We start from the raw sequence: 22165 nt of genomic DNA on the forward strand, positions 1-22165 counted from the left end.
ATTCAAAAAATTTAATCGAGATTTGATTCGAATCAAATTATATATAATAAAATAATATTTATTTATAAAATATATAATTTTTTTAATTCATTATATTTTAAATTGGTTAATCGTTGAAAAATTGTATCGATTCGACTAAATTAATTTAATAATTGATTCTTAGTTAATCGGATCTAACTAACCAATTTGATCCGATTTTCATAACCATAATAATATATATCAAATATGATATGATTTTTTTCTTCGCAATTCGAGTATATCCATTATTGTTGGTAAGTGGTAACTAATCTTTTGAAATGTTAATTTCAAAATTTTTTCTTTGGCTTTGCTAGATAACTAACTAAAGTACTAGCCAACTTTTAAAAAAAAGGATTTTAAATAATAGGATTAGCGCTACCAAATTAGGATTAGCGAAATGTAATCTTTCACTGACTATCATTACGCGTAATCGCTTCATCAACGTGAAACCCCCTCTCATCATGTCGTCGGCCCGTACCTCATTTTCAACCATTCGTCGCGCTACCGTTGTGCCCTCCGCCACTACTCCTCTGTGTATCGTGTCGGGCCGACCTGCATTGAACAAAAGAAACATCTCAAGTTTAAGAAAAGAAAACATTTCAAGTTTAACAAAAGAAACATCCCAAGTTTACTAATAAAAGCATTCTAAATTTTACAAAAAAATATGCGAAGTCAAACAAAAAAAAAACACCCTCAGTTTAATAAAAAAAACATCCGAATTTTATCAAAAGAAATATCCCACAATTACCTTCGAATGTATTCGTTGCAATCGGCGGCGAGGGAGTTCTTTGTTGACCTTTCACGACAATCGACTCACAAAAGAGGGGCCGACTTAGGGCAGATGGAGGGCGTTGGGCGCGATGTAGCGACGAACTACTAGAAAGAGACGCAGTTGTTAACGCGGTTATTGATGCGAGTAGGCGTGGTTGTTGACGTCATCTTCGACGAGGAGGAGACGCTGTCAGTTGCTTCATTGGGAGAACGGTCGTGACTGGGTCGAGGGCAGGCAGTCGAGTTACACGGGACAGCAGCGACACATGGGACTCCCTTTGGGGGGCTGTGGTCATTGTCGCTGGTGAGATGACACGCAACCTTGCTGTTGTGGCGGAAGAGTTATTGGCCCCGATTGGGAGGCGGCGGCGCAACCGCGTGAACTAGAACAGCAGCGTGAGTCAGAGTGGAAGCGAAAGGAGAATGAGTATGCGGTTGTTTTTGAATTTTATTGTGTGTGAAAGTGAAAAGTAAAACTAAGATTAAGTTGGGGTAAGGATGTAGGATGATTTTTTTTTAATCCCACTAGGGAGACAATGAGGAATCTTGACAATGTGTACAATGGACTAGTTATTTAGTCCAATAGGGATAAATAATAAAAACTACTCTACAGATTATCTAAATTAAAAAACTCTCATTCAATTATTTCACAAAGCGATTACGTCGTCAGAAGAAGAAGTGAAAAATAACTACCCGGCCCATCGTGGTTCGGTTAACACCGGAACAAACTTCACAAACAACCGAAACAGAATTGAAGCACATTGTTTTCGGGATTGCCGCATCATCGAACTTGTGGGAACAAAGAAAAGAATACATCAAGGTATGGTGGAGACCAAAAGAAATTAGAGGTGTTGTTTGGTTGGATCAGAAAGTAACAACAACAAAAAACGAAGGGTTACCGGAGGTTAGAATATCCTTTAGATTAGTGTCAAGATGAACAACATCAACGAGGAGGAGAGGAGTGGAGACAAAGAATAAAGATGAACATTTGTGGGTTAGGATTTTATAAGTGAGAATTGGATCAATTTGGGTGTTTTAATTAAATTTGGGATACCAATTTGAGTTGAACTCATTGTGTATCTACATCAGTGTGCAGTTAAATGCCAACTTGGCACTTAACTGTACATCTCAGCGCTATTAAAACGTCTGGTAACTTTTGGACTAATGAAGATTCACAATTTTGAGAATGAAAGACTTATTTGATCATTTTAAAAAATAAAAAACTAATTTAAAACGAGTTAAAAATTTCAAAACCATTTCACACCTTACCTCAAAAAAAATTGGTATGTGTTGTCCCAACTCCGAATGGTCTGTCACTCTAAAGCCATTGGGTCTGCCCCAAATAACCCTAAGTGCAGCCTCCATATTCTCGACAAAGAAGGTGGTGTCAGCCAGGAGGCTTCCAATCAAACTTTGTTCACAATTCTCCACCCCTACCCGCAGATCCTTATAATTAAATGTTACTTCTTCATCCTCGTCAGCCACACGTCTATCCCTCCTCCTTCTTCTACCACTGTCCTAATCTACCATGCAGAGGCCACGTTACTATTGAAAAAAAAAAAAAAAAAAAACTCATGTAGATTCCTAGAAGCATTATATGCTTCAAGGGAAATTCTTATTTTTATGTAAAAATTCTATTAGAGTACATTATGAAATTCTCCAGGTAATAATAGTTAATATAATTAGATTTAATTATTCTCTCGATCCTAAAGTTTTATTAAATTTTTAATTAAATTTTTATACTTTTTTTTTTTCAGTTAATTTCTTATACTATATCAGATTTTGTAACTAAGTTTTTACCGTGACAAAAATATTAGAATTAACGAAATACAACAAACAACAACAAAGTCTTGTCCCACTAGGTGGGGTTGGCAACATGAATCAAACGACACCATTGAGATCTATCATGTATCATGTCTGCAGAGAGATTGTTTACATATAGAACTCATTTGACCATCTCATTGATGGTTTTCTTAGGTTTTCCTCTGCCTTTCATCCCTTGTCCATCTTCCATCTCATCCACCTTTCTGATTGGGTGTTCTGTCGATTTTCTTCTCACATGTCCAAACCACTTGAGATGCAATTCTACCATCTTTTTCCACAATGGGTGCTACTCCAACTCTCTCCCTTATATCTTCGTTTCTTATTTTATCCAATCGCATATGATCACTCATCCATCTCAACATCTTCAAAATTAACAGAATATTCTGTTAAATTATACAAAATATTCAGTCAAGTGTTAGGCATATTCATTTTGTCTAATGAAATATTTCGTTAATTTCAACGTTTTTGTCACGATAAGGACTTATTTACAAAATCTGATATGGTATAGGAACTCAATCAAAAAAATATAGGAACCTAATTGAAAATTCAGTAAAACTATAAACACCGGCAGAATGATTAAACCATATAATTAAAAGATAAAAAAACTAAAATAATATAATGTGATGTTTCAATAATAAAGTTAATTTAAATATGTTTTATAAAAAAAAATTGGACACTATCATCTAATCAAATTTGTTGTAAGTCAATTTTTTCACTTACAATTTAAGCAATTGTTTACAAATTTAAATTTGGCCGATTAATAATAATAAACAAAGTATACATTAATTAAAATTTTAATTAATTATATTTTAATTTGTTGTTTTATTTTGGGATTCAACCCTTTAAAATGTAAAAGGAAAAAAGATACATTAAAGAAAAAATTTTAATTATAATTAAAGAGTGTTTTATATTAATTATTGTTTATATAATTAGTATTATATAATAGAATAATATATAAATAATCAATCATGTTATATAGAATTTAAAAAACAGCCACTAAAATTTATATTGAAACATATATTTAAAAATTTGAATGGTTTGTTATAATATATTTAATTATTTTGTTATAAAAAAGTTAATTATTTTAATAATTATTAAATAGATAATTTAGACATAGCTGAAGTAAAATTATTTTAAAGATTGGCAAATTTAGCTACAGCAAAGTATTTTTTTAGTCTAACAAGGAATTACGGTGACTGAAATCCTAAGATAAGATTTATGAAATTCTTAAAAAGAATTTTTATAATAAATTTTTGTACTCCTAGTAATCTTTATTTATCTTTTTTTAATGTCTTTTTTCTTTAACAGAAAAAATTATGTGTTAGCTAATTTGATAACTAGATTTCTATATTATTATATAGTAAGTGTGCACAACAAACTTTCGGTAAAAAATTAAGAGGTATAGTACTAAATTGATCCCTTACGTTTGAGCGTAATCCTGTTTTGGTCTTTAAGATTTAAAGTATCTTATTTAAATTAAAAAAAAATTCATTTAGCTTCAATATAATCCCACTATAAGGTCAAAGTTAAATAATTAACGGAATGTCTTCTATGATAACAATACAAGAACAAAATCGATAATCTAAAAAACAAATACAAGTTCTAGAGGCACAAAATTAATCATGGATGTATCAATATATTTATTTATCATTTTTCTTACAATTTAAATAAAATATTTTTTATAGAATTAAGAAAAATGATAAATAAATGTATTGATACATTCATAATTAATTTTGTGTTTTTGGAACTTGTACTTGTTTTTCAAATTATCGATTTTGTTCTTGTACTTGTGACTGTTACATAATAGCAGCATCATCTTCATTCTTCAACCTTTCGACGGATGATTAGATCCAATTTGTGATCCACCCAATGAAAAACGGGTCAACAGTCATATCTCCTTCATTTGGCCATGATTTTTCATGTTCTTGGTGACTCTGGATTTGTCTCTGAACACTTTACAAAACTCATATACTATTCAAATATATATCGACTAAAAAATTTTTAATTTTTCTAAGCAAGAATAACAAAATACGGGTTCCACCATTGAAGCTTGATGCAAGCTTTCATTGTAATAAAAGTTAAACAAATATTTTAGAATGAAATAATTTCTCCAACAAATTCATTCTACCTACATCCAAATAAACAAAGTCTCTGCTTAAACAAAACAAGGGAAGCAAAAATGCAATCAAACAAAGATGAAGAGTGAGCAACGACATGGGAATCGACGTCCAAATGGGTTAGAGTTGTTATGTTTATTTCTCTTACTAGAATAAAATTTTTCAGTTTTAGAAAATAATTAAAATAACTAAATACATAATTTCACATTAGTTGTTTTTTAATTTAATTTTTAATTTATTGGTTAAAGTATTTTTTACCCTTTACTGTAGGTTGAAAAAGAGAGCATAATTGCTGGTGCACCATAAACTAGCAAGGAGGCATAGTGCCACCAATTTGTGAATGGCACCACAGAATTCATGACAAGTTTTGTTTGAGTTTGTATGGTGACAATTAGAACATTGGTTACACAAGATACATTACAAAGAGTTATAGTAATTGGATTAGCAATACCAGAAAAAAACAAATTATAATCAAATTTACCGATAGATTTTGGTTTGTTTATTAACGAATTTTTGTTTATAGACAAATTGATCAGCGGATTATATCTGTCAGTAAAAGTCTCGTTGAAAATAATTTATTGACAAATTATTTTGTGAGTAATTTACCGTTTTTTTTTTTTTGTTATTGATAAATTTTTCTTTGATTTGTCCAAAGATTTGGCCAAAATCATCCAGATTTTTGACGGATTTTTCTTCAGTAACGAGCGATAAATTTTCCATTAGTAATTATTGTCAAATTTTCTATTGATAATTTGTTCCGAAGAAACGTTGGTATCTATCAGTAAACAACACAAAGTCCATTAGCAAGATACAACAAGATTCTTTTTCCAATCACAAAATAAACATGTTTCATGCTTAAATTAGAATATATTCATAGTATTTCAAAAAAACAAACAAGTTAATCATGTTATCAAACTAAAAGAGAAAAATACTAAAAACTAACAAGTCAATTCAAAATGTAAAAATAAGTATACTGAAAACATATCATTTTCATCATCATCATAGTCCTCATTCGAAGAGGATGAGATAGTAGAATATTATTGGAACTACTTAATGCCGCATTAACCTGAGTTTGTTCTTGAAGTTGCGAAAAGCAGTAGAGGAAAGAGGCTTGCTTGGTGAGGGCATCTGTGACTTGAGAATGTGAGGGAACATGAACCACAAAGAGCTGTTTCTTGTTGACCCTGTCTCGAACAAAATGTTTTATTCGACTATGAAGTACTAGATTAGCTGCTAAGATAACAAACCGAGGTTGTCACGAAAGATAGTTGGTGGAATTGTGGGTGGTAATTTGAGTTCAGTGAGAAAGGTAGTTAACCACACAGTTTCAGCAGCAACATCTGCCAAACATCAAAATTTTGCCTCTGTGGATGATCTAGACACTCTTTTGTTTGCGACTTGACCAAAGGATTGGATTACATCCAAAATATAAGCAGTACCCACTAGTAGATCTCCGACCTTCCAAAATCACTTGTCCAATCTGAATCTGCAAAAGCTAAGATTCAAAAATCAGAACTCTTTGTAAAATGAAGACCATGAGTAATACAGCCTGATAAGTATCTAAGAATACGTTTTAGAGCAAGCCAATGAGATTGAAGAGGATTTTGTAGAAACTGACTAACTCTACTAATTGCATATGCTATCTCTGGATGGGTGAGAACAGCATATTGAAGTCCATCAACCAAGGATCTATAGAAAGGTTGGGTTATCAAAATAATCAGTACCTTGTTAATTTCAAAGTGCTAACCATAGGAGTAGGGACAGGGTTGGAGTTTAACATTCCTGCTCTCTCAAGTAAGTCCCTAACATACTTAGATTGAGTGATGTGAATATCATGATCAGATAAGATATTAAATTCTAAGCCTAAGAAGAAATTAACACTGCCTAGATCTTTTAATGCAAAAAAAAAGACTTTATATCAGCAATGAGAGTGCAGATTGTAGAATCATTATCACATGTAATGAGAATATCATCAACATATGCTAAGATATAGATTGTAGAGTATGAATTAAACCTTATGAATAAAGAGGGATCAGATTTGGTGCTTGAAAAACCAAATTAATGTATGCAAAGTTGAACATAGCTTATTATACCAAGCTCTTGGAGCTTGCTTTAAACCATAGATAGCTTTATTTAGTTTGCATACAAGAGAAGAATCATGAGTAATAAAACTAGATGGTTGATGCATAGAAACAGTTTCATGTAAGTCACCATTTAAAAAAGTATTATTAAAATAAAATTGCCTTAATGGCCAGCCTTTGGATAAAGCAATTGACACAATGGTTCGAATGGTGGCTGGTTTAATCATTGGACTAAAAATTTGTGCATAATCAACACCGTCTTGTTGATGACAACCTTTTGCCACCAATTGAGCTTTATACTTAACAATAGAGTTATCTGGAGCTCTTTTAATGGCAGAAATCCAACAACTGCCAATAACAGTAGCATTGGGAGGAGGATGAACTAATGACCATGTTTTATGTTTCATAAGAGATGCATATTCCTCTTTCATTGCTTGAAGCCAGTGAGGAGAGGTAAGTGCCTATTTAATGTTTCTGGGAGGATTTTGAACAAGATCCAAGTATGAGGAAATGACATTAAAAGCTTTTGGTTTTGAAATTCCAGACTTAAGGCGTGTTATCATAGGATGTATGTTAGATGATGCTGATGTAGAAGTAAGGGGTGGTAAATGAGTTGCAGTCCCAGAAATTGGAATTGTGTCAAATGCAATTTGATGAGATGATGAAAAATTAGTATGATGTGATGAATGATTAATAGTGGAAATAAAGGGTAACGCAGATAAAATATGATTATTGGAAGAATGAGCATGAGCAGAATTAACTGAGTCAGTAGAAGAAATAGGAGTTACCTGAGGAATTTGAGGAATGAAAGATGTACTCACTGATGATGCTGTAGAGCAATTAGTATTTAAAGAAGGAAACATACTAGATTCATCAAAAAGTACATTTCTTGCAATATACACTTTTCCAGTAGCATTTAGGCACTTGAAGCCTTTGGGCTGTGGAGCATAGCCAAGGAAAATACACTTTTCAGATCGAAAATCTAGTTTATTAGAGTTATAAGGTCTAGTATGAGGAAAGCACGCACAACCAAAAGTTCTAGGCATAGTATAATCAGGTTTAACAGTGTTTAGCATTTCAAAAGGTGAGTTCATGTTCAATGTAGGAGTTGGTAATCTATTAATTAAAAATGTGGCAGTGAGGAAGGTATCTTCCCAAAATTGTTTAGGTAAATCAGCAGTAGCAAGTAAAGCAAGGCCAGTTTTAGTTATATGGCGATGTTTTCTTTAAACTACACCCTGCTGTTGGTGTGTATAAGGGCATGAATGCCTGTGACTAATGCTATGGAGATGCAAAAATTCTTTAATAGCAGTAGAAGTAAATTCTTTAGCATTATCTATTTGTATACGCTTGAGTTTACAACCAGTTATAGTTTCCATGAGATTCTTATATTGCATTAAGATTTGCAAGAACTGAGATTTAGAGTAAAGTAAATATAGACAAGTATACCTTGTGTCAGCATCAACTATACTAAGATAATATTTAAATCCTGATCTAGAGGGTCCCAAAATGTCAAGAAAGACTAACTCAAGGGGTGCAGAATATGTAGTAGTAGAATCTGTGAAGGGAAGAGTATGCATTTTGGCAAGACAACAAGATTCACACAATGTCTTTAGAACATTTTTAACTATGGTAACAGACGGGTGGCCTAATCTGAGATGCCACAATCGCAAATTAGCACTTAAAGCAAAAATGAAAGCACTTGGTGTAACATGTGGATTGGAGACAGCAGTTCTCAAAGAATCAAACACATATAAGCCTTGTTTAAGCAAGCCTTGAAGAAGTACCTTTTTGCTGATCGGAGACTTTACAAAACAATGAAAGGGGTGAAACTTAAAAAAGACATTATTATCAATGCAGAATTTAGAAACACTAATAAGGTTCTTAGCAATTGTTGGAACATGCAAAAGATTCTTTAAGGAAAAAGTGTTGTGAGTAATAGGGTCAGATAAGAGAGAGTTACCAGAACTGGAAATTGGAATGCCTGATACATTAGCAACATATAATTGATCAGAATTGGGATAATCGACAGTAGAAATTAAATTGGATGCATCGTGTGTAAGATGATGTGAAGCACCGGAATCAGGGTATCAAGAGGAATCTGAGATGCAAGAAGGTGTAGCAAGGTAGGTTCTTGGTAAGGGTTGGTGTAAAGATGAACGAGGAGGAGGTGGAATAGAACTCTGAATTGATGGGGTAAAAGTATTGCTAGTTGAAGGTGGACCTTGATAATTCTGATCATATAGAAAAAAGCATTGAAGAACTGTGTGTCCCATTCTATGACATAATTGGCATTGTGGTCGAGAGTTTAATTGCCAAGCATTGCGACCACCACGGCCAAACCTTCCACCTCTTCCTCTTCTGCCACCAAACCCACCTCTATTCTGAAAAGATTGCTGCTGAAAAGGGGTTTGAGCATAATTTGCTTGAGTAAAGCCAAGATTTGGATTCTTGTATTATTTGTCTAGCATTTCTTCATGTGAAATTAGAACAGCTTCAACTTCACCAATAGTAGAGATTTCGGGTTTAGCTCTTACAATGGTAATAACAGAAGAAAACTCTTCTAGAAGTCCTTCACATATGGCATCAATGTGATCTTTTGTAGAAATTGTGTGTCCAACGGCGGAAAGAGAATCTACTAATCGCTTGACTTTCTTCAAGTAATCAGTGATTGAAAGATTTCGTTTCTTGACATTCTTCGGCTGGGTCTTGTATTGACGAAGTTGGTTTTGGTGGATGAAACAAAATATTGTTGTAAGCGATCCCAAATCTGATAAGCGTACAAACAATGTACCATTTTGCTCTTAAAATCAGCATCCATTAAGCAAAGTAACCAGGTGCACAAGTTGTAGTCTTGAAGGGTCCATTCTTCATACTGGGCTGAAGTTTTTCCAGCCGCTTTATCAGCATCATTAGCAAATTCTGGAGGAGCCTTCTCAAGAAGATGTTGCTGCAGATTCTGGCTGTGGATTGTAGACAAAAGCTAATTGTTGCCAAGTGAAAAAGTTGTCTTCATTGAGTTTGTCTGGAATCGGATAGAGTAGTGATTTTTGGATTTGATTGGAAGCAATGAGGGCCATGAGTTAGAAAAGAAAAAGAAAGGCTCTGGATACCATGTGAGAATTAGGCAGAGAATCAAAAGGGTCTCAATAATGGTTTGTTAGTGAGTTATATATACAACACAGCCCTAAACTACACAATCAAGAGTGATTCAAAAATTGGTAAATTAGGTTATAAGTTATAACAGAAGAAACCAATTCTGTTTTAGCCGTACTAGTACTACTACTGTCTACACCTCATAATAGCTAGCATAAATCTCATTTCATTCCTTTTGTTTCAGCTTTGTCTTGGCCTTTTCATCCATACGTTCATTTGTCTGCTGAATAACACACTGATTAGTGAATTTACCAAAACTATAATCCATAGCATAATTAGTCAATTAGTGAATTTTACGAGCTTTCTAATTAATTCATAGCATTTCCTGGTGATTAGTGAATTTACTAAAACTATAATCCATTGGTTGAATTGTGCAAAATATTTAGTTATCAAATAGAAAGACAAGGTTATTGACAAGTGATCAACATACTCAACAGCCAAATGAATATACCTGCATTCTACATGTCCTGGTACACAATATGATGTATTTATCAAACAAAAGAACAAATAAATGGAGATCTTCATCTCTTCTACAAATAGAAATAGGTTATAATAATAATATTTATTTATTTTAAAAAGCTATTAGTCTATTAGATGTTTATGTCAGATCGTTTTCATCAAGTGGTGCTTCTTCCCCTTCAGCAGTTCTGCCCTTTAGTGCGCTCACATCGCCTGTTGGGAGTTTCCTTGCAAGCTTAATGATCTGCAGAATATACCATGTCAATAAGAAGTAACAGCATAAGTGAAAACTCTATGCTGTGTAGTATTTAATAAGGTTGATAATCAATGTTCAGCCATAATAGGCAAGCAATTGAAGACTATTGTCAGGACATGAGAAAAACAACTGCACAAGGCATGGGGCTTCCTTAGCCTGCGTTTGTTTACAAATCCAGAACACTGAGACATAGACACAAATACACATTGTATTTGGCAAATAAGACATGAACAGAGACATTATATCCGGAGACACTGAATTAGTATATTGTGTCAGGAAGGACACAAATACAGAGACACTGAACGGAGATGCAACTTATTTTTTTTCTTTTTTATTGTCACTATCAATTTTTTATAATTATATTTTTTATCATTCTATTTTTCTTTCTAAATTTTATGTGAAGAAAAAATTAAAGGTAAATTGAACTTTTATTATTTGTTCTATTTTATATTCAGTTTATTACCAAACAAAATATAAAAACACTAATTTTTGTGTCTCTGTCTTTTGTGTCTTATTCTCAGTGTTCTGTCTTATTCTATTCTCAAAACCAAATACAGCTTTACTGCACAAGGATCATAAGGTTTGTGGAATACTGAAATTTAATTCTCATGACAGGTCATTGCCAAAAATCATAGTTTAGTTGACTAAGCTTTTAGGCAAGCTGAAGCACATTAACTGAATATGTTCAAAGCATCTAAGATGAGATTCTACCAGATTGATTCTACATGATTGATGCTACCCCAACTATCCCTAATGTCTTCATTCTTAATTCTATTTAATCTAATGTGTTCACTAATCCATCGAAGCATTATCATATCCACCCTATTTAATCTCATAAAACATTGCTGGTCTAATAACTGTTCAATAAAATTTACTCATTTATGGTACTTTTATATCGTAGATAAAGATTCAGACACCTCCATTTTGACCACAATTCAATCCCATAATTCACATATCCATATATCTCCCTATCAATTTGGATAATGGAATCACGGCACTTAAATAACTTAACTTGTTGTAACCTCACATTATAAAAACATATCTTAGATACGAAAATGCAAAATGAACATCTACAGCACCCAAATAAGGGAGTTCCATGTCCTCAAGAGATCAGGAATGTTTTATGATTTGTTTTAAATATGAAAACCATATGTACCAACTTCAAACAATTTAAAAAGTTGGAAAAGTTGGCTCATGACAACTAAATCACCTACCACATGGTCAAGATGTGAAATAGTGCTCGACTGAGCAACACGTTTGATTTCTTCAACATCTCCATCTGTGTAAGCAGCAAGAAGCTTGCTAGCACAACGGTTCTGGTCGCTGCTGAGGAAAGCATCAACCCTAGAGATGCCAAAAGCATTTATACCAGAAATTCATCAATTGAAATAATTAACTCAAATGAAGCACAAGATAAATTACCGAGAAGAGTCAATCCTAAAAACAACAAAAAGTTATGCACACACGCTAAGATGGTATGGAGCAAGAAGAAAATAATGGGAAATATATGAGCAAAGCTAATGACAACACCACTACCATCAATGACAATATCATTTTCATTTTGCTATAATGATCCTATCATCCATATATAATGTTGATTTTCGCAGGCAAATCTCAGAATAAGGAGGAGGAGGCTGAAACTCACTGGGAACAGTCATTGTAGCACTTCTCTGCTTGCTTAAAGTCATGAGCATAAAGGTAGATAATAACCGCACTAAGATATGCCTGCATTTATGAGAAGGTATGTAAGAGAGAGCATTTCTCATATGAACATGAAATATACGAAAAGCTTTCCTCCACTTGCAATATGAAGAAACCAATTATGCAGCAACTATGCACCAATAGTGGAAATGTGAAGTTGTCAACAGTTTGGGAACTTGGATAAAAATAATTCTCAGTCAAGAACATTCAAATATGACTGGTTCACTATTTACAGCCTGCAACCTTCTTGAAAGCTCTTAGGTGCTTAACCCTGCTACTAAAAAAATTTCATTGGCTTCAATATACATAATAAGGATGAAGAACACTGCTGGCTAATCGAAAATCAGGTACACGAGAAATTCAACACGGAATGTTGTTCAGGAGGGCATAGAAAATAGGCATAACATCACAAATTCTGTGATAGTGTGCAATTGTGTCAGGAATAGGAAGCACACGTTTAGCCTTGGATTATATTTGTAGTAGAATGTATTTGGAAAACACAACCTTAAGATAATGCCGAACTAGGAAGAAGATAAAGCAAAAATCACAGAGGAGAGAAGAGATGGAAAACACACAAAATATCGATAATTAATATACAAAATTTCAGTGCGCTAACATTCCAAACACCAACTTGCTAATAGAATTTAAAATGTAACCTGACTTGAGCTCAGTAAATATTTCGTGAAGATTATAAGTTAATTACCAAATGTACTCTAAGAAGTAAGCCACAGGCAAAGCTGAATCCAGTTTTCCAAACAGGTAAATCCGCTAAATGCACAAGGCCAATACTCTTAACAAACCAAATATATAGCTCTCACAGTCTTTAAAATTTATCACATATTTACAAACTACCACCATATTCCCAGAAGGGAGATCAAGAAAACAATCCCCTTTTCAAACACCTAGTCACTGGAGTTTATTTTAAATACAGAATCCAAAACTAAAATACTTCAAACCTTGCATTGGCTATTGATAGCATTAGACTTCTCAGCTGCCAAGCCCAATTTCAACATGAGAGATGCGGCGTCTGTATATCTGTTTATCATAAATGGTACCCAACATACACATGTTAAGATGCAAAGAATGAAAATGTTTTTAACATTCTAGAAACAAAATCAAGGATCCAGTAGCAGCAGTTCTTGCCAAACAAGTTGGCACAGATGTAATAGGACCAAGAATTCATAAACTTAGGAGAGAAACCGACAGAGAACAAATTAAGAATTGTTGTGTCTGGTTTCTATGCCAGATCACTGTCCCACTATTGGATAAAAAAATGCTAGGTCCCTTCATATGTTTCCAGAGGCAGATGTGTCTGATGTAGCAAAATAAATTGTGGGTTTTTCTTTCTCTTTCTTTTCCCTTTTGTTTTTCCGGGGTGGAGGGACCTTAATACTTTCTTTCAACACATTTATGTGAATAATGGAATATATGTGAAGTCATAAGTGTCATTTTACTTGCACCATCCCATGCAATTTCTAAGGTGCAGACGCAAGCAACTTCGCGTAACCTGTCATCTTTTTCAAACCATGTAGTTTAAATTTATCACGAATACTTGCTTACTTGCCTATACATTGCTCAGATTATTTTATTTAATACCTATATTTCTCTTTCCTGAATCTACGATAAATCCCTTCAAGCCTCCAATTCTAAATTTTGCAGTGTTGGACACAACACCAAAACAATTACCAAGATGGTTCTTAATCATCATCTCATTCGCAGGAAATCACATGAACCTCCAATTCATCTGACTTCTAATCCCTAAGTTTCAAGGATTAAATTACATACTTTGTTCTCTGCCCTATTCATTTTGGCTATCACGACTCATCCTCGTCTATGCTACATGACACTCAACAAGCTGAACATACAGTAGGAACAGGCACAAAATTATAAAGAATGATAAAAAAAATCTGCAAAAAAGAATGCTGCAAACTCAATTGTCATATTTGCCTCATGCTATGTCAAATTTGTAAATGTAAATGAATTAGATATTATCTACTCACTTCTCTGTTGTACACTCAGTCAAAATTCGCCTCTCCATCATTGAATGAGATGTTTGATCAAAACATTTAATGGGTCCAATGCCTCATCCAGTGGTGAAAAAGTGTGTCTACTTAGTGTATGAGGCAGAATGAGTACAAAAAATATTTCTCTAAATAAAACCTACGGAAAACCATGAATAGACATCCAACTGAATGCACAAACAAAATAAGTACAGAAAATATTTCTCCAAATAAATAAATAAAACCAATGGAACAACATGAATAGACATCTAAATGGATGCACAGACAAAATATAACACCACTAAAACCTTCACCTAAGTTGAAAATACTAAAGAAAAAAGAGTGGAGAAGATAGGACATAATCTTTATTTTCTAACAGTTTTACAGAACTTACTTCTCAAGTTTTATATAAACATTGGCTGCAGCACGATACAAATCAAATGCCATTTGTTCTCTTTCATCCTCTTCAAGAACTGTACAAGCATCTGTATATAGCTGAATGGCTTCTTCAGGCATGGTATCTTCCAATGCACTACACAAAGGAAGTTATCATAATAAATTTGGGATAATAATAGAGAGCTACACTACTATATTCCTAATAAATTGTATCAGCTATGTAGATGCAATTAAATAAACTGATTAGTGTTTGTTTCATATAGCATCTATGGTACTACACCTTGACCAATTGAAGTAAAAAGGATGAGCCATCATGATGTAATCAATTGTCATTCTATGCAGATAACTTCTAATTATTCTCGAGTAAAATTCTTATTCCATTGGCAGTGATTATTAAATGAACTGAATACTAGATGCAAACACTTTTTTTATGGAAAGAAACTTTATTAGAGAGGGGGGAAAAAAAGGAAAAACAAAAAATGGTGAGCAGAGACAGCTAAAGTGGGGATAGGATTTCCTTTGTCAGATGAAGGAACAATATAATTCATAAGAGAAGAATGATACAAGAACTCCTCCTTATAAGAACAACAAAACAAACATGTATCAATGAAGAGTAGCTTTCCATATTCCAATATCTCAACATTTCTAAGAGAGAAATGCCTCTAAAAGATCATGAGTTTTCCAACAAATAAAGGCCAAATGCCTAAGCTATCTTTGCTTGTCTAAGTAAGTGCAACAGATATTCTCCAACCATATACTCCCGGGCATATATAGCACAGTGCAACAAGGCTTAGGCCAACTTCCATCTCCCAGAATCATCCAAACTAGTGAATAAGATAAGAGATCTTTTGAAACAGAAAAGGAATATTTATCATAGAATTTTTAAGTGATCAAGATTGCAACAATGTGTCCAAATCACTATCCATTTGAAAACCATCCTTAACCAGCACATCGAACAGTGGATATAAACACAATAGACAATACTGTCCCAAAGCATGCCAGGTCCAAAGAAACCTCTATAAAAGCAAGCATTGAGCTGCAAAGTCCAAATCAAAGCACCAAATATCTCCATAGAAACAACTAACTACAACAAGATTGTCGTCCTTGATTTTACTTGATAAACAAAGACAGAAGCAACTCGATCATAGTGGGTTACCATATACTAGCTTATTGCCAATATTAAACACAGAATGTATTTGGAAATCAAGAGAGAAGAAAAGAAAATCAGTTTACCGGGCTCCCTTGGCAAGGGCGTCGGATGCAGGCTGTGGTCTCCCACACTCAATGTACAATTCAGATGCCCTACGATAGAAATCGGCAACTTCTCTCCAGTTGCTTAGTTCCTTTGCTAACGCAGCAGCAGACTCCATGTGCTTAGCGGCATCCCATGGTCTAGTTCACTTGTCAAGGATAGATATAGAGCGCAACAGTCCAAAACAACAAATCTAACAGAATTTAGAAGAGCAGAGAATTATACCTAGATGAAGAAAATCATAAGCAATAACCAAAAAAAATAGGGATACGAAGAAAGCATCTCTTGTCCTTTTGAAGCTTTCTCATATGCTGTTTTGGCTTTCTCGTAGTCCTTGGCAAGTCTAAATGCATTAGCTACAGCAAAATCGGATATTAGGTTAGTTATGTGTGCTTTCTTTTTTTTTTTTTCTCTCGTAAAATTTGTTTGCACAAACAATCAAATGCTTAGAACACTGTTGAACATTTTACCAGCCTGCTCATAAAGAACTGTAGCACTTCTCCAATCCGCAGTCCACCTTGTGAAACTGAGTTTTGTTCTGAGTCAAAAGAGAAACCGAAGGAAAATTCAAATCTATAATTCATGTAAGGTAAAAGAACCTACCATGTCCTTGTATCTATCTATTGGGAATTAAAAATAACCCATTTTACTTTCAAGTTAAGACCTAATTTTGGAAATTGATTATATCCAACATCACAAGTGAAGATAAACACAACCCCAATGCTAAATTACGATACGAACATTTGTTCAATCCCATCATGAGGAAAATCCAACCAAATTACCAAAGTAACAAAATCAGAATTTGCATCAAAATCTTGATCGTTGTTACGAAGGAACGACTACTTGAATAGTGAGATCGAGTAACAAAGCGAGGAACGATGCAGCTTTATGCGGCTATGTTTATTATTATGAATGAGAGAATAAGTGAGAGAGTAAAATGAGAAGGGAAAGCAGAACGCACAGCTTATCAGCTTTGGTTATCAACTTGTTGGGATCAGAGGTGGACATGGTTTGGTTTGATTGAAGTACTTAGATTGGATGATCGAGTTGTGTCTTCTTTGAGTCTTTTCTCCTCCGATTCAAGTGCTGCGTTCAGCTTCCCAACCATCAAACGACACTCTACTCGTCTTGCTGACCAGTGACCACCGACCGTTCTTGCTGCTGCTTTTCCAACTCCCTAAGTCTCGTTAACAGATTTTGTATTCAACAAATTGGTCTCTTAAGAGTTAAGAAATGAAATTTAAAAATTATTCATGGGCTAAACCACAAAAAAATGCATCCGAAATATTTTTTCGCTGCCAAAACTGTTCCTGAATTTTGTTATTGAAAAAAATATTATGAAATTGTTTAAATATACAATAAAAATATCTAACATTAAATATATATCATCAAAAAAATTTTAAAAATTAAATTTTGATATGATTTTTTATAAACATAATTAAAAAAATAAAATATTTATATTTTTAAAATTTGGTGATTTTTCATCAAGTATATATTTTTTTTATAATTTTTTATCAACAATTAATAATACTTTAAAAAACTAAAAAAAATCTAAAGATTAAATTTTTATTTGATTTTTTTTGTATTTTCTAAATAGTTATCTAAATATTCTTATAAAATTTTGGATCAAATATATAAGCAGTTTGTCTAATATAAAAGTCATTTATCACTTATAAAAAAGAATTATTTTTTGACCTTTTTTTCGCATTTTTAAATATTTAAGAATATTTTTATTGATAACAAAATTTGGGAACTATTTTTTCAATGTCAAAATAATCCGAATTTATTTTTTGTAGTTTACCCTTAATATTTTAATTAAAAAAATACAATCATATTAGGTATACTCTAAAATCAGCCACCACCAGAATAGAATATTATATATAATATATATTAAAAATAAATTTAATTATACATGTCACAAATATATAATAACTTATTTTAGTAGCTAATTTTAGCATGTAAATAGTATTTTTGAAAGAAAAATTATTCTAAAAGAAGGTAAGGGAAAAAAATTAATATCGGTTTAGAAGTTGATATTTTTAAATATATTGTACTTTTTTAATTTTTTAAAATTTGAAAATTATTTGTAAAAAAGAAAGTCGAAGGATCTGATTTGGATATTATAAATTTTTTAATTTGTTATTTGCAAATAGTAAAATTAGAGGATCTAATTTTAATTTAAAAAATATTTTAATATTTTCAATTTTTAAAAACTAAAATCATCGCATCCAATTTTAATTATAATATTTTTTTATTTTTTGGAATTCATCCGATTTCAGTTTTAAAATATTTTAAAATTGTTTACTTTTCTAAAATAAAATTTGAAGAGTGTAATTTGTAATATTTATTTTAAATCATGTGTGCGATCATCGCCGTATACTACCACCAGAAATTTAAAAAAATCGGAGACATAGATTTTTAATTTTCTACTAGTGTATGCTCTCGTCTCCTACACGGGATAATACATAAAATTATATAAAATTTTTTATTAAAATTTAAATAAAAAATATACATAGTAATTATTATTATAAATATTTTATAACTTAAAAATATTAAAAATAATTAATATTTATTTTAATCAATTTAAATTTATTGAATGTTCATCTCATTTATTCGCTTTAAACAAGTATTTAGAGTTCGAATCTCGCTTTGTGTGTATCACAATTCATTAGTTAGCGACAGACCCTTAATAAATAGAGCATCAATATGTGGTGAATTAATTCTCGACTTGCCAAGTTAGGAAACCCATAAAAAAAATTGTATTTGTCTTTAAAATAGATTAATTTTTCATTAATAGAAATACTTATGAATTTTTGTCTTTGTTAAAATTTACTTGGGACAATTTTATTTATTACTATCGTATTCATTCTTGAAATCAAAACAATATGATTAACATTGTAACTCGTTAAAATTTCACATTTTATGAAATAATTTTTAAATTTTCAAATTCATAAACTTATGTCATTACAAAAGTTATTAGATCGATTAATATATTTTGGTAATATGGTGTATCAAAACACCATCGTTGAGTATTAGTTAGTGTGAAAAGAAACCGATAACAACTTTTGTTATTCAATATATAATTTATTCTATTGAAAAATAAATTAATATTTTCTAAACTTGTAAATACATTTTCTTCTAATTTTTTACACCATTTTATTTGACAATATTTTGTTGGAATAAATTAATTTCCATAACTCATATCATCCATATTAAATCACCAAAATATATATATCATAATGCGGAAGCGTACCTGAATTCATAAACATGAATCATACAATCGGAAGAGTTTGAATCTTGTGGTTCTTTCGATCTTCCTCAACCAAAGCCTTCTGTATTCCTAGGTGGTTGAACTGTAACTCTTTTGATGGGGAAAGAGCAACAAAGGCGGCTTTGGTATATTGGGGACCGAAACCCTGTAGGTCTATTTATATTTGAGCATGGCACCCATTAAACCCTTAAGCCCAAATAAAATAATATCTAAAGTCCAAAAGATAATATATCTAAAATCCAAAAAGATAATTATCTAAGGAACAAAAGATAATATCTGGTTTTATTCTCATTTAATTCCAAATCAAAAGTAATAATGACTTATTCAATTTAGCATTTATAACAATAAATGAGATCATCATTATATAAGTCATTTAATTTGAAATAGCATAATTTGTGATTATAATTAATATATGTATTGCCCACAAATAAGTTAGGAAATTAAATAATTTTCTAACAATCTCCCACTTGGCTATACATATATTCTTTCTTGACATAATCACATCTTATAAACTTTATGCGCGCATATGAATGCTATTTCTCTCATTACTTTAACAATCTGGTCCGTCTCATACATTAGATATGGAACTACCGCAGCTTTTATCACATTAAATACCATGACTAAACCACGCCAATCACCATCCTAATATACTTAACGACATAGATCAAATTTGGATGAGTAATATGGAAATTACATGCCAAGTGATCTCATGCATGTCTATTTCCAACTGGTCCAACTTTATTGAGATCAAACATAATATAAATATTGCAAAATGAACATTTCACATAATATGAAATAAACCATCAACTTAATTCTACAGAAAAATAACTCAATATCTGTCATAGGACATATAATATAAAATAAACTCCCACTAGACCAAGGCATCACAAATATTGACTCCCATTCGAGCAGTGTGCTTATGAAAGACTTTAGGAATCAATTCCTTGGTTAATGAGTCTGCTAGCATATACTCTGTTCCTATATGTCCTATGAAAATCTATTTTTCTTAAACTTTCTCCTTGACAACTAAGAACTTGATGTCTGTATGCTTCGATTTTGTCAAACTCTTATTGTTATTGGAGTATAGTACTGCTGACTTATTGTCACAAAATATCTTTAATGACTTTTTAATGTCATCTACTATATGAAGCTTAGTGACAAAGTTTCGCAACTATATGCCATGAAATCGGAATCAGAGTACCTAAACAAGCATGTAATCCTTTGTTCTCTTTAAACAGAGTACCTAAACAAGCATGTAATCCTTTGTTCTCTTTAAACAACGCACTACGCGTTTAACAGCTATCCAATGATCCATATCCGGATTGCTCAAGTATCTACCCAACACTCCCACTATAAATGATATATCGGGATGTATGTAGACTTGAGCATACATTAAATTTCCTAGTACTGATGCATAAAATTTATCATGCATTGTTGTCTTCTTAAGATCATTTTGGGGTATTGCTTGAGACTAAACTTGTCTTCTTTAACTACGGGTGTGTCCATTGGTTTACAACTTTCTATGACATATCTACTTAAAATCTTTTCGATATAGTTCTTTTGTGACAATCCAAGAATACATTGAGAGCAATCTCTTAGTATCTCGATTCCTAATACAAAAGAGGCATCACCAAGATCTTTCATTTCGAATTTGTTCGATAGAAATTTCTTAGTTTCATGCAACAAACCTATATCATTGCTGGCAAGTAGAATGTCATCAACATATAAGACCAAAAAAGGTATTTGCTCCCATTGAACTTGCGGTATACACATTCATCTATAATATTTACCTCAAAACCATGAGGTAATGACTTAATTAAACTTGTGATACCATTAACGGGAAGCTTGTTTGAGACCATAGATGGATTTTCTCCATTTTCTATTGGATCTCCTTAATGACACTTCTTGAGGTTGTTGAGCTTGCTGTATGGGTTGGGGTTGATGAGGATTCTCATCATTTTCTTGTACTGTAGCAGTATCTTGAGCAACAACAATATTCTCATTGTTCTCTTGTACTGTAAATGGATCTACAGTAGGATTCTCATTTTGCTCTTGTACTATAACTGTATCTTGAACAATAATAGGCACAAGGTCCAGATCATTGTCAGTTATAGAATCCTCATCAAAAGCAACATTCCTAATATTTCCTTCCCCCCAAATTCAACATCCTCAAGAAATCTCGCATTTGTCGTTTCAAAAATAGACCTTGATGCAGGATTGTAAAACTTGTACCCCCGTGAACGCTCAGCGTAACCAACAAAGTAGCAACTAATTGTCCTTGAGTCCAATTTTCTTTCATGTGGCCTATAAGGTCGCGCCTCAGCTGGACATCCCCAAATATGCAAATGCTTTATACTGGGCCTTTTCACAGTCCAAATTTTATATGGGGTTTTGTTAACTCCTTTGCTTGGCACCCTATTAAGGATGTACACTGCAGTTTTTAAGGCTTCTCCTCAGAGTGATTCAGGCAAGGAAGAATGACTAATCATACTTCTCACCATATCTTTAAGAGTTCGGTTCCTTCGCTCTACAACACCATTCATGCTAGCTTTGCCTGGCATGGTGTATTGCGGAACAATACCATACTCCTCTAGAAAAAGAGCAAAAGGCCCGGGACGTTGCTCACCTGTACCATCATATCTTCCGTAGTATTCACCACCACGATCTGATTTGACAGCTTTAATTTTCTTTCCAAGTTGAAGTTCAACTTCAACTTTGAAAGACTTGAAAACATCCAAGGCTTGGGACTTTTCATGAATTAAATATAGATACCCGTAACGAGAGTAATTATCTATAAACGTAATAAAGTACTGTTGTCCATTCCAAGAGACAGTAGGAAATGGGCCACATATATCGGTATGTA

At 32.7% G+C, this 22165-nt stretch overlaps 2 protein-coding genes across 4 annotated transcripts; both read right to left on the reverse strand.

Moving 5' to 3' along the window:
• Positions 1-5552: 5552 nt before the first annotated feature.
• LOC112738428 (uncharacterized) lies at positions 5553-9945 on the reverse strand. 3 transcript variants are annotated; one of them, XM_025788892.3, is made up of 4 exons: positions 8889-9945; positions 8775-8795; positions 7600-7749; positions 5553-6216 (listed from the first exon to the last, which is right to left on the reverse strand). In XM_025788892.3, the coding sequence occupies exons 1-4, from the start codon at positions 9051-9053 to the stop codon at positions 6106-6108; spliced, it is 447 nt and encodes a 148-aa protein (XP_025644677.1). In that variant the 5' UTR covers positions 9054-9945; the 3' UTR covers positions 5553-6105. The 3 variants fall into 3 exon arrangements, 1 of the variants encoding a protein (XP_025644677.1); XR_011869771.1 differs by lacking the exons at positions 7600-7749; positions 8775-8795; positions 8889-9945 and adding an exon at positions 6455-7066 and having other exon boundaries at positions 6083-6225; XR_011869770.1 differs by lacking the exons at positions 7600-7749; positions 8775-8795; positions 8889-9945 and adding an exon at positions 6455-6592 and having other exon boundaries at positions 6092-6216.
• A 449-nt stretch (positions 9946-10394) lies between these two features.
• LOC112738427 (gamma-soluble NSF attachment protein) lies at positions 10395-17380 on the reverse strand. Its single transcript, XM_025788891.2, has 9 exons — positions 16993-17380; positions 16502-16569; positions 16303-16387; positions 16013-16171; positions 14778-14915; positions 13340-13418; positions 12328-12407; positions 11897-12026; positions 10395-10670 (listed from the first exon to the last, which is right to left on the reverse strand). The coding sequence occupies exons 1-9, from the start codon at positions 17037-17039 to the stop codon at positions 10566-10568; spliced, it is 891 nt and encodes a 296-aa protein (XP_025644676.1). The 5' UTR covers positions 17040-17380; the 3' UTR covers positions 10395-10565.
• Between the last annotated feature and the right edge of the window lie 4785 nt (positions 17381-22165).

Source organism: Arachis hypogaea, chromosome 13 (assembly GCF_003086295.3).
Source record: "Arachis hypogaea cultivar Tifrunner chromosome 13, arahy.Tifrunner.gnm2.J5K5, whole genome shotgun sequence".
Lineage (NCBI taxonomy): Eukaryota > Viridiplantae > Streptophyta > Magnoliopsida > Fabales > Fabaceae > Arachis > Arachis hypogaea.